Below are 16,884 nucleotides of genomic sequence, written 5' to 3'. Positions count from 1 at the left end.
GCTGAAGAAAACTCCTAACCAAAAGGAGATTTTTTTAATTTTTTTTTTCTCCCCTCCATGATTTTGTGGTTAACATGACAAAGAATCTGAAGTAGCTGTTTGGACTAGAAAGAACCCATTGCATTGCCACTGCAAATTCTGGAGTAAGCACTTATCTGCAAACCACTATGACATCACTTCTAGTTCACTAGCAGGTCCTTTGCTCCTCTGTCCAGTGTGTTCTGCTCTTTAGGCAAAGCCAAACATAAGACAGTGAGAACATCTTCAGAAAAGAGCACAACTCCTCCTGGTCTTCAGAGCTATATTATTGTCCAAATATTAACATATCCCATTTAGATTAACAGCCTTTTGCTTCCATCCTTTGTGCTCCAGGCTAACCATTTCTACATGACTGGTTTTATAGGATTTAGTAGAGAATCAAAGATAACGTGCATTTGTTTTTAGGCACCTGTATTACAGTTTGACCACAAACACTGCAGGCAGATCTGTGCATCATATGTACCCAGAAACATTTGAAAGAGAACAGAGCACGTATTACAGTTGCTATTAAGGGCTTATGCTGGGTATTTAAATTGGGTTGATGAATGGCAGGTTTTTCTCAGAACCAGGGACACAGCTGGTACAACACTATTACCAGCTTTGTACCTCTAAGGAGAACAGCTTGAGAAAGCATTTCCTTATGCAGCTGGGCATGCACCTTGCACAGCTAATGATCTGACTCACAGTCTTAAAAGCTCCCACAACCATACAGTCTGAACACTTCTTATCTTTAGTAAGAGACAGATATTAGCCATGCTTTTAGGACAGGCTACTGAAGAGCAAAGACTAAGAGCCCATTCTGTTAAGATGCTGGCACCTGATGTGCTCCTGGCTAACAAGCTGATTTATTCGGTGCACTAACCTGGGCTTGGGTGAGGATCAAAACCAAATTTTTTCCAGTTAGTAATTAGCCAGCCGTTCTGCTACAAGGCAGGAGAAGAGTAATCTGAGGACAGAGAACCATTCTGGAATACGTTAGTGGCTTGTGATTTAGGAACCTGCTCTCAGTGACTCTGAGCAAACCTCTGGCTTGCATAGCTAAGCCTGCTTTGAAAATTGGGTACAGAAACATGTGGTAAGCTCCAGAAAAGTTTTCTGTGTTGCAGCTTTAAACCCTTTAGAACACTTTCTAAAGGATTTTAATTTTAAATTTCCCAAGCAGGAGGTTAGTTTTAATGACTTTATCTGTCTGAGTAGGCTGGGAAGCTTTAATTGATGTTCACCATATAAATATAATTTAATACTTAACACAGAACTTAAGAAACATACCTGGGGAGAGTTACTCTTAAATGTCATTTGCATAAGTTTATTCTTAATCAAATAAGAATCTAATTTATGACACTATACAACTTTGTATCCAGAGAGCAGAGACTTTAAACTAAACCTCACAATACCTGTGCAAGATAATCACTAACCAATTCCAGAGAAAAAGCTGCTGCACAAAAAAGACAACAAAGAGGCTATGACTTATCAAAGGACATATGTGTAGGCTGCAGTCAATCTGGTAACAAAATCCTAATCTCTCACCCTGTTCTTGAAGGTCAGAAAGTCACTGCATGCTCCAACATAATGTAGAAAAAGCAAGAAAAAAGGAGCAACCCTAAAACCCTGTTCAAAGAGAAGAAGCAATAACAACGGTTTTGGTGTTTGTTTGTTTGTTTTTATTTGAAGCGTACTCTTCATTAGCCCTGGCTGTCCTCCTGCAGACAAAAGCTACCTTATAGCTCAGGTTTGGTTTGTTGTTGGTTTTTTTAAATATAAAAAAATGCTTCTTCCCAAAATAGGTTAATAAATATGACATAATCTGAGCATCTCAATTTCTATGTCAGATGCTCCCTTCTAAGTAGGAAGTTACTATTTTTAATCTGAAACATGAAAAATGTCCTTTTCCATTCCTCAGATAACGGAATGATTAAAATAATACGCAAGTCTAAAATTAAGAGATCTTAAATTGCACTGATTTCCTTTGGATCCTGAAAAAGAAGAGGAAATTTCCCTCTTGGTTCAAGTCAGAGGCTCTCAACAAACCTTGAATTCAACACTGCAGCTTTTCACACCTCTCCAAACTCTGTAAGTTTATGTTTGGTTCTTCAGATCTCACTGGGATTCCCCTCTCCAAGAGAAGAAAGAAAAATGAACTTTTTCAATGCAATATTGTGAGATTAGCACAGTATTTCATCCTCCAAATAGTTGCTTCTAAACTCTGGTCACAACTGTTGGATTGGGAATGTTAGATAGCAGGGGAAGTGGGGAACATGAGATGTATCTGTAGATGGAAGATGAACTGCCTCACCCTTTCCACCACCAGGAAAATTAACAGAAAAAAGAAGAAACATGAAATACACATTTGTCATTTGGTTTCATATTTTCTTTGAACAGAGAAGCCTGAACTGCTGCAATCATAGACCCATAACAGTTCAAACTCCAATAAACCTTCATCTAAATAATTGCTGCCCTTTTGACCAAGACAGAACAAAAATACAAGTTTCTATGGTCTGTAATTTGCTGTAGGTCACAACTCAAGTTGTGAACAAGTCTTTCCACACATGCTTGTCAGCAGGCTGTGCTACCTGCTAAAGCACAATAAAGTGGAGAATTAAAGCGTTAATACCTATTTTACTGAGGAAATTGTCTCCAGGGATGACAGAAACCACTCAATATATGTACAATCCACTGTAAGTTTCTGCTTTAAGTGCTAGCCCCAGAGAAAAAGTGTTCATCTTCAAAATAAAACCTCAGAATATGCTAATCTTATTTTTCCCTCCCACACAGCATGGATGTGCCCTTCCAGCATAGTTAAATTCAGTCCTGTGCAAAGCTGCTGGGGTCATGAACAGGTGACTTCACTCCTAATTTAAACCCCATGGAGAGAACAAGTTTTGACTAATGGGCTCTGGATGGGAAAGTTTAGACAATGCCAAGCTCTTTGTCCTAACTTTTCCTCTGACCGACACAATAGGGCCTTCATTAATTTAACTGCAGCTCCCCTGTATGCTGGCAGGAAACATTTCTTCAAAGAGCAATCTCACCCAGCAAGATCCCTCAGATCTCAGCACTTCCCAGAGCTTAAACACATACTATTTCAGAGATGAGACCATTCACAGGGACCAAATGTCACAAGCATGTGGAAAAACAGAGCTTCTGCACAAATGTTTTCAACTTCCTCCAAGTTTCCACCTTAGATGACTTCACCTGGAATCTGCAGAGCTGTTTTGCAGGGTGTTATTTCATCCTGTCATTGTCAAACCTAAGTCAGCTCCTAATTACTGCTTTCCAGAACTCCCTCCCTGCACCAGAGCATCATCTGCACCACCACACACTTATTCCTTCACAATGGCCATCTTGGCTGAGCCTTTTCACCCCAGCTGCCTGAAGTCCTCAGCTGGCTCCTTGTCCATCACTTCAGTAGCCCTCTCAACATGGGCTTCTGCCCCTCTCAGATTTCCTTCCCCATGTGTGGCTCTTCAAATGCCCAGCTACACACTCTACAACACTTGCTGTGGGTTCCCTGCCTACCTCTCCATCAGCCATATCAGATACACCTTGGAAAACTTTTGTCCTTGAACAGTGGAAATCCACGCTGAGTCCTCTTCACAGCACGGAGAAACTGTTACCTCAATTATATCAGTTAATGGGCAAAGAACAGGGAAAGTCTGTGAAGCCGACAAGGCTGACACTAAACACTTTACAGAATTACTTCTCACCACAGATGTTTTGAAAGTTTGTGTGCTTTGCATAATTAAATTGGTCTTTCAAAGTTTAATCAATGTAGTTTTCTTTCCTTTTTAAAACTAAACCTAAAATTTACTGAAAGTGGCCTGCTGTTATGCACATCTCTTTTGTACTCTAGCACAAACTAAGTGTCCCACAGATTTTGAAGTTCCTCAGTACAGTCACAAGCAGTTAGTTTAAACTTGAGCGGCAAAAAAATCAGACAGCTGAATAGCTTTTGAAAAAAAAATCTTCCTTAACCTGGTTGATGCTTGAATCATAAATTACTACCACATTGAAACACAGAAAGTCTTAAAGCCAAAGAAGAGCAGACCCTTAATTCAACCTACAGAATTGTCTGCATGATCCAATCTATCCCAGCAACTCTTCCACCACTGAGAGTCTGTTAGACTTATTTTAAAAGGCTTAAGAAACTAATCATATCCACCAGCCAAACTGTTCTTTCAGCAAAAGTAGCATGGTGCATCCCATCCAGCATAAAACTGTTTCCAAGGAGCCAAGAGGGGTCAGGCTGTGTTACAGGAGGACAAATGTTAATGAGATTCCAGGCAAGAGAACACAGGCAATATTTTCTGAAAACACATTAAGTCTCCTGTTGAAAGATGACTAGTATTTTACAATTTGCTTGGTCTCTTGGGGTTACATTGGCCCAGAACACGGAAATTTCAACTACATTGTATTTTATCAAGTATTTTCCTTTAATTGATCCCTTACTCTTTCCTACAGCCTTTTCACTTAAAGAATTACAGGCTTGTCCACATATGGAGTTATTCAGAAATAGTTATTCCTGACAAACCCTGTACAGAGCCTTACTTTGGAATAAACTTACCTTAAACCATCTCAGACAGTTCCAAAGCTGACTCTGGCAGAATACATTGCAAGCCAGGAAATCCATCAGGAAATACTTTTAAATTATTTATTTCTCACTTATACTGTTTAACCCAAATTAGCTTTCCTCTATAGACACTCTGAGCTACAAATATTTCTACATCAGCTGAGTATCAGTCCTAGGATTGAAAGAAAAGAGATGACAGCCATCAAGCTTCTACTCTTCACTGCAAAGTAACATGTCCTCCAAGCCCTGAATTGAGTAGATAACGCAATCTAGGAAGGGCAGCTGATGAAGAAGAGGCAATACATGCAGTTAACATGGAGCATACAAGAGAAGATCAGTGTGGGTGGCTGGTTAGGGGTTCAACAGTTCTTAATTTGCTGTTTCAGCCTTTAATTGTATGATGAATTTGTTGGCAGCGTTTGTGGATTCATGCCTCCATTCATCTTTATTTACAACCAATTTTCAGCTGCAGCTCTAATTTCAGTTTCCATCCACTCTAACTATGCTCCTTCCCCACTAGTTCTTAATGGCAGCAGTCTCACCTTCACAACCATCTTCCAACCACTGCTCAGCTATGCTTCTGCATAAGGATTTGGCAAAAATCCTGCAGCATCTGTATTGCAGACCTGACCTCACCTAGATTAATTTATGAATATTTCAAAATCCACCATGATTAATTCAAAAGACCACCTACATTGCTGCACTCCCCACCATTGCTCATCTTGCCAGGGTCAGCACATTCCCCTTCTCAATGCCTATATGCATCCAGATATGAACAGCACAAAAGACACCTAAAATGACAGGCACTGATCAATGAAAATAACAAAAAAAGCTTAAGTACTGTGGCAGAGGTCCCATCAAACTTTGACTGCTGTCAGACTTTGGACACCACTTTGAATACTATGGTCTGCCAGCCCATACTACACTGGTTAAGACAAGACAGGATGCAAAGCAGAAAATGCAGGTTTTCATTTTTGAACAGTTTTGTCCATTTATTAGTTTTCTTAGAAAAGGGACAGTTAAAAATTCAAGGCCATTAGCCCAAAGTCTAGACACAGTAAGTACTAAATCACTTCTTTGTGGCAGCAGACAATTGTTGATTTAGAAGCAACTCTCTCTAGAGCATCCAACTTGCCTGTTGAACTGAAAAGCTGCATCTTCCAACATGCAAGTTTTGGAGTTTCAAACAGCTGAAATCTTAACTCCATGTCTGATGTGAGCGGCTGTTTCATCTCTGTTAGACTGGGCTCCTGCAAGCTGATCTTCTAGGGTTTACAACACCGTAAAGCCCTCACCAATTATCCTGCTGCAGATTCTTTCATGATACTACTCTGTGGATTTGTCTGACTCATGCTTCTGCCTTTTCCTCAGAACAGGCATTAATAGCAACTTTCTTCTCTGACCTAGCCAGTTACTCTCATGGAATTCATACCAACGCACTTTTGGAGATTCCTGTTGTTCTATTAAACTGAAGCTAGCTAACTGTTTCGAAAGATACTGCCAGGGCAGAGGGAAAAAGGGGCTGATTTGTGGACAGAGAGAGATAGACAACATGATGTTGTCCGTCATGTCTAAAATGCCTTTTTTTTTCCCCCAGAAAAAAAACCCAAAGCCTAAAATAATATAAAGCATGCACTTTCCTTCTTTATTTTAATTAAAAGCACACTCAAAATATCATTCTATAGAATCGTGATTTGTAAATTGTAAACTTACTTGCATTTGGGCTTGCTTCTTCTAAGAAACAAGTTAGGACTAGTAGCGAAAGCTAGCTGAATTCCCCAAAAGATAATTCCTGCATTAAGAAGCTTTCCTATTTGACACATCTCCACAGCAGATAAAAAAAATTCCCAAGTTATTAATATTGAGGGTCAGATGCTAATCACAGATGAACCACACACTTTGCTCTTATCACAAAAGTATCTAAAGTGGCAACACACTGGAATACACAAGTGAGCTTGGAATTTCACCTTGAAATACCTGTCCTCACCTTGCCCTGTGGAACCATATGATCCCTTCTCCCCAGTGAAGGGACAAACTTTTGGATGTTTCAATTCAAATTGGTTCAACATCCCTCCTTTCTCAAATTTTGGAAAAAAGAGTGAGGCTATGCCAAAATCCTTCTTGCTAAGGACAACCAAGCCTATCATCTTCGAAGGGAGCAGTCCCTAACTAACCATTCAGACCTCAGAACACAGCCAGGGTTTCCATCTTTTCCTAGGAGGTCCGTGCTCCACCAAAGCCTAGTAGGTAGCCCGAGTTTTAGCATTCTTGCAGCCAGACCAGAAACACCTTTCTAGACCCATGAGCTTGTCCAGCTTTTATACAACTCAAAGGACCACAGCACAGAGACACTGAAGCAGAATGAAAACAAGCCAGATGAGGAACCTAAAGTATCATGGCTACATCAGCTTAAAAATTTAACAGGACAAACAAATGCAGGCACAGTGTCACTAATATGACTAGGCAGCTTTTAGGATCTCAGTTACTCTCTCTGTCTGGTGCTACGGCATACTCTGTAGACACACCACTTCACTGCAAGTAACCTGGAATCTGGCAGCCTTGGAGATGCACTGCACAGTGTCAACACATCTCCAGCGCTGTCATCCTAAAGTACTCTGGAAACTTACACAAGGACAAAAGCAGCTCAATAACTTCAGCTGGTAATCTACTTCCAGAGCATGGTGATTACCGCTAGCTGCCAAAAGAACAGGACATCTACCTCCCATCATGGTCCTCAGTCTTCCCTCACACTTTCTCTTACAAGTGAGCTGAAAGTCAAGGTAGCTTGCTTTCCTACAGAGTAGAAAAAAAAAAAAAAAAAAAAAAAAAAAGACAACATTACCAAAAATAGCCAATCAAAAATAAAAGGTCAGAAAGATAAGAATGAACATGATATTTACAAGCAACAGCCCAAAACTTTCACTAAATATTTTGCAATGCTCAGATCGTAACCATAACAATATCTAAATATTAGTTGGAAAAGGTTGGTGTCAGCTAGCTTCTCTAGAATGTGATCCAAACAACTTTATTCTCACCTCCACGGAAAAGCCAGCAGGATGTAAAACTAACTGTCCTGAATCCAGCCACTTTGGCACTCACGAAGGAAACCTCATCGGTCAAACTGGGACAATCTTAAACTTGTCCCATAAAACCACGTTTGCAGGAGGCTGGTGGGGGAGGCCCAGAGGGGGACTTCTCTTTATCAAAGTTTCTTGTAATTAATAGTATACACGGTCATATTAAACTGACATAAAAAATTCTGTACAAATCAATCTGGAGCTGTACAATTAACTCTGGATCTGCAAGACACACCTGGTTACTATTTATAATGGGCACTAGGAGGTTAAAAATACTGCTCCTTCTCAGAGTTACTTACACAGCCTTAGAATATTAAAAGTAAAATTTTAGAACATCTGGTTTTCCTTTCCACTCCCTATGATATCATGTTTTCCAAGCACATTTGGCAGCTCACTGTAAAGATACAGGCAGACTAAACATACAAGGCAATGTAGAGTCAAGATGAAAAATTCCAAAGCCCTGGATGCAGTAAGTGTATTTCCTATCTCCAAATTTCAGTTACACAAGTGGTATAATAAGGGTTTTCCCCCCCAGTAACTCATGTATTCTTCAACCTTCTTCTTCCTTGAAGAGATGAGATACCATATATCTGCCCTCTAGAGTTTTGGCTGTGTCTTTAAGTAATTTTTCATGTATTATGGGATATTCAGAGTCCCTATACAGCAAGATTCAGTTATAGGAAAAAATAATTATGTTTAACAGGGTCAGATTTTGTATGTACTTTATCTCACTCCAGGAGATGAGATTAGCCTTCTATATTTCTCCTGCCAGAAAAAAAAAAAAAAAAAAAAAAAAAAAAAACAAACACAAAAAACCAATCACGCTACAGCCACTGCCTTTTTACTGCTTGGTTTTGTGCCTCCTAGCCTGGAACTGGGAAATTGGACCAAACCAGTTCCAGGGGACTGTGTTTCCCATGAATTTACACAGATTGTAAACAATACAGAAGAGTGGCTGTTTTAAAAACTAAGACCTCACATTTGACTGATTTCTCCCATTTATTTTAACGTATCTTCATGCAACTTTTGCAATTTTTTCCCTTTACCTATTTTATTATTTTTACTGGGTCATATTCAAAACACAGATTAGTCAGCATTAACATACCTTTAAGCTTAGCACACACTCACATTTTACTGATGCATGAGAAGGTAGCTGACTCTTTTATGCTCACCAGTGAGGGAGCACCAAACCTAGAAATCCAACATCAGTTTCTTGCTCTAAATCTTAATCTCTCCATTTTGTAAAAAGACAGTTTGGAAATGCAAAGAGATACCTTGGGAATCCTAACATGACAGACTCTTTGGCTTATTATTTCACATTTAAAAGCAATTTATAGCATAGTAATTATTAAAGCGTACAAAGGAGGAAAAGTATGTATTAAAAAAAACTACTGACAAAATAATAGTCCCAGTGGTTATGCCCTGATTAAAACTTAATGACTAATCAATAAAACTATAATTATAACTTTCACCCTGATGCAATTTGGAATAGTTTATGTATTTCTATTGATCGGCTAAGACTTTATATAAAACAAATGTGAGAAGATCTTGCTTTGTGCTATTTTTATTACAGGTTTGTTGTAGCAAATCTCTAAATCCCCATCTCAATTATTTTACAGCTTAGCTTTCCCATCACACCAAGATGAGAAGAAAAGCTAGCAAAAAGCAGACTCTTATTAGCTGAAAACTAGCTGTTACAACATCACAGTTTCTACACCATAAAGTCAGATTGCCATTTCAATGGCTATCACTATATATTTCTCTGGTCTTAGAGTAGCAAGAGCCAAGCACACGAGACAGCCCTGAGCAACTCATGTAACTACACTGCATCTCCATTTGTCAGCCTGAAAATGAAAGCGGTAAGGGTCACATGTTTACAGACCACCTTGGAAAAACAGGCAACAGGTTCTGTAATCATGCAAGGAGTCATCTGTAGCCAACTGTTCTTTGGCTGATGATGATTAAATTGCCCAGTTATAGTTTTCTCACAGAATCCTCACAGGCAGAGGAAGTATACTATAAATAACCCACTCGTGAGAGAAGACATCTTTTTTTTTTTTTTCCAGTGGATTTTATCGCAGAGCACTGGCACCTCTTCATGAGCCAAATTGTCATTTTGCTTGATTCTGAAACAGCACTTGAGAAGCTTGAAACACCTCTTGGATCTGCTATTCCATGAGATATCAGGCAAACAAGGAATTTAAGGGTTAAGCATTGCCATAGTGGTAAGAACCTCTTGCTGATTTCTTCCAGCCTTTAGAGAATTTCCATGGAAATAACTTCTGTGCATTGCCTTAAGTTAGAAGTCATAACCTGACAGCACAGGTTCTAATCAAGATCAAAAAGAACCCACCTGAGGCAGCAACACAAACATATCCCACCCAGCCCTAAATCTATCACCTTCTATCTCCTCCTGCCTATAACCACTACCAGAGCGGTTAGTAGGTGCTGCATTCACCTATCTTCATGTGCTTGGTACGTTAAATGAAGTTACCTGGCTAAGTCCCATTCAATCTAATCAGTATCATTTCCACAGAAGAATAAAAATTACTTGGGAATCAAAGCTGAACCCACAGAGAGCAGGGAGAGCTGAACTCCTTCCCATGGGAAGGAGCTAGGCTATGCTGCTATAATAGCGAGGCACCTGGTGCTACGCTAAAATGGCATAGATCCCTCTGTACTCCTGGTAGCTTGGGACCAACCTACCAGCAAGCTAAGCCACCACACAGAGTATAAATACACAGCTACCTGTAATGGAGAGAAAGAATCCAGTGTCACAAGAGATTAAAAAACTCAGTTAATACAAGCAGAATATGGAACCACAGACACAATAAATTTTTCTGCCCCACATCATGGGCTAAGTTTAAGTTGCAAAAGTGCCAGAAAAGCTAGTTTCATACAGGCCGTTTCCCTCCCCCAAACTTGTGGAGACACAGCAATTCACACCCCATTTCATCCCTGCAGTGCCAAGAAACTCCCAGTGTGACAAAAGCAGGAGAAAGGAGGTGGACAGCGCTGGCAGGAACAGCAACGGACTGTTCACAGCTGAACACCCAGCCCCGAACACTGCCAAGGCACTGTGCCAACTCTGCAGTTAAAAACAAGAGGAGTATCTGGGGAAAGAAGGATTTTGCTGAACCTGGAATATATTTGATTCAGCTAACCCAAAGCAACCGTGCTCTTTTTGTTTGCAAATAACTTCAGAAATAGTTTTTAAAAATACAATATTGAAGCTTCTAGGATAAAGCGTCTTCAGTATTTACCTATAGACAAGTTTGTGTCTGGATCAGACAGCAATGGTCATCATTTGATCACATTGAGTAGTGTTCTCTTTCAACACTTGCTACAGTCTATTTGGACAGAATGTTCCAGTTAGGGGGTGTCACATACTAACTCTTGCCAGAGCTAAACTTTCAACTCTGTGGATCTACAGGTTGTCCAGTCATCCTGGCATTGCATGTTGGCAATTAAATTAATTTTATGATCTTAAACTGGAATATAAAGTCACTTTCAAATACAGCCTTGACATTTCCTTAGGACTGAAAACTTCTCCTCCTCTCAAAGAAAAAAAAAAAAATTTCTAAGGAGAGGTCAATATAAGCTGGAAAACAGCCTTAATATACCAGACTGGAAAGTCAGGAGGGCAAGAGGTATTCTGTTACTTAAATTCAATAGGTTAATGTTATTTCATTTGTAACTTACAATATAAAACAAACAAACAAAAAAACCCACCAACACCCAGCCACGAACACAATTGATTTCTGCAAAGTCCATGCTATTAACAAGGCAAGGGCAACCTAGGCATCCAAACAAGAGAGGCTTCTCTTGTGACCTTCCTTCATGATCATCTAAAGTGTTCAACAGAATTTGGTCCCAATTATTCTGGTTATTGTATAAACCTAGGCAAAACAAGCCATTACTTGCAGCTCCAGAACCTGCTATAAACAAGGTAATGGATTTAAATTATAAGAAACACAGCAACTTTTTGGAAAAGTGTGAGGAAAGAGTTTTCAAAAAGCTTGTATATAGAAACTATTTTCATTACTCACATGTATCTTTATCCTGCAATAACCCAACCAATACACTAAACTAAGGGCTACAGCTATCAGAGAGACCATGTGAAAAGCTGTCACTAAAATATAGAGATGTCCATCCCAAGGGAAGAAGCTCCATTAGATTACTCATGACACTTTCCACTGAGACAGGCTTCATCAGGAAAGCATTACACATCGTTTGGTAAGTGAAGTCACACAGCCACCAGTTGCCCTATCAGGTCACATCACTTTGTACATCCACTAGGCGAGTCTGTTTACAAATACAATAAAATATTTTGGTAAATGGTGCTGGCTGAATGTGAATGCATGGAAGGAAGGAAAGGGAGATAATTATTAATTAGTTAATACTAGTTCTTACACATCAAGGTGCATGGGTTTCAGATGATGGCACCTACCTACTTTATATATAACTTCACTGTCTTATGGCTATTTTTAAAATAAAAATCCTTTCCATGAGTACCCCACATGAAGCTGAAAGGCTGTAAAAGCCTTTCTTGAATGTTAACACTGAGGCACAACCACTACAATGTGAAGGTGTATTCATGTTTTGGAACAATCCATACTTCCACTATCTACTGAATTAGCAAGATCAGCCAATAGGCCTACTAAGAATTATTACTAACTCATTTATTCACTCGGAAACAATCCTTACAAGTGCCAACACTTCATTAAAAAATATGTAATATTTTTGTAGGAACTGTCACAAGTACAAAGATGGTAAACACTCAAAAAAGTAAGATATGACACCAAATCTGAGTTTTCATAATTGAATGGTTTCCTGTCCTCCCACAGACACACAATATATGAACTTCTTTCTTACCACTTCCCCAAGGGAGGCAGCCACCATATGTGTTGCTGGAGTCAAGTAAGATGTAGAGCCATGGTGCAGCATGGATTTCACATTCTCATAGGTGATAAAAAATGCAGCAGCTGAAATTCAAGAATACATGAAGTCATTTAAATGTTCCTCCATCACAGAACTAGCACAAAAATACTTAAAGGTGGATTTTGTCACCTATTATTCTGCACCTGTAGTTGAAAACAGGCTAAGTTTGCACCAAAACACTACAAACAGTATCAACACAATCTGTGGGATAATTCCTTCAGAAGTTCATGCTCCTCGCTATCACCGGCAAGCCTCCCATTAATATCAAAGGTGTCAGGACTTAAGGCCATATTTAGTATTGAGATAAGGAAAGTTGTGTTAATTAGTCATGAATGTCCAGTAGGTTTTGAAAAAATGGTGTCTTCCATATTCATAGATAGGAAGGGTAGAGAGGAGGTCATTTGGCTGAATTGGACGCATGGCCTTTATTTTTTGGGAAAAAAAAATAAAAAACAAAACAAAACAAAAAAATCAGTTGATTAATTGAAGAGAAGAAAGGAGAAAAAATAAACCACAATCCAAAAATCATGAAGGTACTTGATATGAGTCTGCTACCCTGCAGTGTGCAAAACTGTTTCAGGAGCAGTTATTAATAACTTCTTCCTAGCTATCGTCAGTTTAATATTTTGCACTTTAGCTCCATAAAAAAATTCTTCCAAGCTTCTGAAGGACTCATAAAAGTCCTGTCCAGTGAACAAGAAACATACAAAACTACACTGAGCATAGCAACATGAGCTTTCATGAGTTTACTCACTGCAACACTTAGCTACAAAGGCACTTGCACCTTAAGGGTTACTCCTTCTCCTAAAGATAATTTCAGTTCTCAGTCATACGTTGGAAAGATAAAACCACAGTTCAGATTTTGAAGATGTAAATCCTGAAAAAACTGACATGTCTTGCGGGGGAACAGATTTTAATTGTAAAGAAGGGCTATGTGAATTGCCTTCTGCTAATCAAAAGATGTTTATCACCTCAAGAGGAGATAACAGAGCAGACAAGATAAAGAACTGAATTTTTTTATATCATCTTATGAAGGACATCAAACACCTGAAGGTGTCAGTGGATTTGTCAGCAAAGTTCTCCTAACATTTACTACTGACAGCGCAGCTTGCTGCTTTTTTATCCCTCCCTACAAAGACAAAATGGACAAAGGCATTAGGAATTTTAGATGCCTTTTCCCTGCAGGGACTAGAAGCATTTACTTTTTTAACACTTCAGTTTCAAAAGTATTCCTGATGTCTTCTCATTTTAAATGTTGTAGTTGTTTCCAGGGAGAAAAAGACAGTCATAACATCCCCAGGGCAATTAGCTCAAAGACCTCCAGTGCTCCAAGCACTCTGAATTTTGATTAATTTCCAGTGCCGTGAAAGAGTGGGTCATGACAAAAGTGTCCAGGGCAAGCAAGGCTCAAGCACCTGGAAATGCTTTAGGGTGCCCCTATAAGTAAGGGCAGGTTTATAAGACATATCCAGGAATGCTTCCAGGGAGTAAGGGTTGCTTTTCAGAGTAAACATGCAGCAGCCTTTATTCCAGGCTTGCTCAAAGAGTTTGTTCAATACCATACAATTCTAGAAACTGCTCTTCACAGCTGGACATGGACTCACAGAATCCAAACAATCACCTGCAGGAGAGGAAGCCATGGACACAAATGTCCTATACTACGTAAGTTTCCACTTAAAGATGGCAAAGCATAATCCAAAGAAAATTTACCATTTGGAAAGGATCCTATAGCAGTGGAAGGAACACCAGCATAGATGCCACGAAAACCACCAGCCTTCCTAAATCCTTGAGGACTCTGCAGTCTTGTTTTTACAGTATCCAGGGGAAAAAGGATCAAGTCAACACAGACACCAGCAACTCCACCAGCCTTCAAGACAAAACCATGGAGTAAAGTGCATTAATATTCATGGGGGTGAAGCTGTGGTGCTTATGTGAGTAACTGAGGCATGCCTAAACCAAAGCACTACTGACCATATCCTTTCTGAAGTCAAATCATAAACTGATAGCCTTACACAGACCTCAATAGCTTCTATAGCTATAACAAGGCATCTTCAACAAAAGAGAGAAAGTAACAGATATTACAACTGTTAAACCATTTTTAAGGTATTTTCAAAACAATCTTCAGTATTTTGAACAGTACAAGCAAAGCAATGCAACGTTTATCCACTACACGTAAAAGCAAGACAGCGGATGCCACTTATCAAGATGACACAGTACAGAACAACCAACACCTCTAGGAAGTTGTGTGATAAGATCAGGGAAAGACAGAAGCAATTTCCCTTCCCCAGTAGGCATCTCTAGAAAGCACATTCACATTTTTCTAGCAAATTTCTTCATTTAAAGTGTCACACCCCCCATTTCCTTTGTTGAACAAAGCCTGAAATAAAACTGCTTTATTTTCCTCTGCTCACAAAAGCCTATAGGAAAAAAAAAAATCATATAAATAAAGATGTTTTCAAAGTCATAAGGAAAAGGGGAAGGTTTTTATCCAAAGCAATTCTTAAAACCAAACCCTAATAGTTTCAACTATAGCTCAATCTTTTTCCATTGTCTGTGTTTCTAGATAACTTTTTTTTAAGTTTTCATATCAATAGTTCGCATTCATCCATTGTGAGACATTATTTAGATGCACTATTATTCAGAACAGAAAACATAGTTTGAAGTCCACCTCATATAGAACAGCGCACAAGAAAGAGCAGCACAGATTCTTAACTCTGAAAATAAATTACATGTGTATTACTCTGACTTATTTTTTTCAGGGCCAACAGAGGATTCAAAGAGGTGTTCGCTATCTACTACTAAAGCTTTAATCAATAAGTTAATTACTCTTTTAATCTAGTCGGCTATTTTGCATGCATTGATTTTTCTTCACTCTTTTTCATCAAAATCCTTATCTGCTCAAAATAACATTGATCAGATTTAATCTAGCCATCTGTTAAAACATGAATTAAAAGTTACTAATTGCTTCTTTAGTTTTCAAAGTTCTATACCTTAAATAGCATTTAAATTCATGAAGCAGCTAATAGAGCCCCTAGCAGAGGGTGACAATACCTGCGCGCTTACGCCACCTGCAGAAAACAGTACTGATTTTTGGATAATAAGACAACTAAAACGCACCTTCTCCCCAACCTTGCAGTAACAGTAGCACTCCAGAAGCGGAACAGCTGAAAAACCTTTACGGGGAGTGGGACGTACCCGTTAAACTTCGCTCCATCAAACAAAACCAGGACCTAATTCGCATGCATTGAACCATGATGTGGCTGCCCCTGCAGTGTTTGAGGCAGGGAGAGAAACTCTCCCCGCAGCCGGCACAGGCCCGCAGCCCTCCTCACGCCAGCCCAGGGGCACCACGGCCGTGATTTTTCCACACAGAACCGAGAGCGAGTGCTGGATGTTTCCAAGGAGGCTCCTAGCTATGGAGACGTGGGGCTTCACCCCCTTGTCTGCGACCCTGCTGAGCGCACACGCCGACAAGCAGCTCTCCGGGCGGGCAAAGCAGCGGGAAGCACACGCTCCGCGGTGCGCAGCCCCTCCACGGCCCCGCAGCCGAGGCCGTCGCGTCGCCTTGGCAACGGGCAGGCCCGGGGCCCGCTCACTCACCGCCAAGGCCGCCCAGGACTCCCGCGGCTCCATGCAGGGGTGGCCAGACGGGGTGGCGAGACGGCGCAGCACACACCGGCTCCCGCCACCGCGGGACGGGACGGGACTAGACCCCCCGCTCTAGCCGTGCCCCGGGCGCGCACACGGGCGCAGCCATGTTGCTGCCCCTGACCCGCGGTCAGGCGGGAGCGCGTCGCCACTGCGCCTGTGCGAGGGCGCCGCGCATGCGCACGGCCGGCAGCGACGCCGCTGCCCTCAGCCTCGCCCTTCCCTCAGCCCGCAGGGCGGGAAAAGGCCGGAGCCTCGCACTAGAGCGTCAGCGCTGTAAGGGCGAAAGCACCCGTCAGCTATGACGAGGCGTTAATTAGTTATTACGTGATGGTGATTTGCTGTGCGCTAGCAGCCGTGCTGCTCCAGAAAGGGAGGGGAAGAGGCGCCTCCTGCTGCCCCTGCCTCTGAGGTGCAGCTGGGCCCAGTCGGCCCTGAGGTGCTGGTGGGTGCTCCCGTGCACAGCGGGGTTCCTTCCACCTGCGGCTGGGGTCTGCTTGGAGAGCAATCATACGTCCACTGGGAAAAAAAAAAAGAGGCATTTTGAGGGGAAAACATTTCTGAAGTCTCTAAGGGTTTTTCCTCTATTCCTGCTTGCAGCGCAAACACCCG

At 40.8% G+C, this 16,884-nt stretch overlaps 1 protein-coding gene across 7 annotated transcripts in view; it reads right to left on the bottom strand.

Moving 5' to 3' along the window:
- SLC25A26 (solute carrier family 25 member 26) overlaps nt 1-16,423 on the bottom strand; it is an 89,016-nt gene extending 72,593 nt beyond the window's left edge. For 2 of the 7 annotated variants that reach the window (XM_041118713.1, XM_030043744.2), the window contains exons 1-3: nt 16,225-16,422; nt 14,335-14,491; nt 12,559-12,668 (exon numbers count right to left, since the gene is read on the bottom strand). In XM_041118713.1, the coding sequence (XP_040974647.1) occupies nt 12,559-12,668; nt 14,335-14,491; nt 16,225-16,257 (300 nt within the window). In that variant the 5' untranslated portion in view covers nt 16,258-16,422. Of the gene's footprint in view, nt 1-12,558; nt 12,669-14,334; nt 14,492-14,595; nt 14,674-15,614; nt 15,689-15,741; nt 16,185-16,224 lie in introns of those variants that run through there. The other 5 variants (XM_030043742.2, XM_030043743.2, XM_030043746.2 and 2 more) reach the window with 5 other exon arrangements.
- Nucleotides 16,424-16,884: the final 461 nt, after the last annotated feature.

Source organism: Aquila chrysaetos, chromosome 20 (genome assembly GCF_900496995.4).
Source record: "Aquila chrysaetos chrysaetos chromosome 20, bAquChr1.4, whole genome shotgun sequence".
NCBI classification, from domain to species: domain Eukaryota; kingdom Metazoa; phylum Chordata; class Aves; order Accipitriformes; family Accipitridae; genus Aquila; species Aquila chrysaetos.
This window is presented reverse-complemented; position numbering and strand designations above follow the sequence as displayed.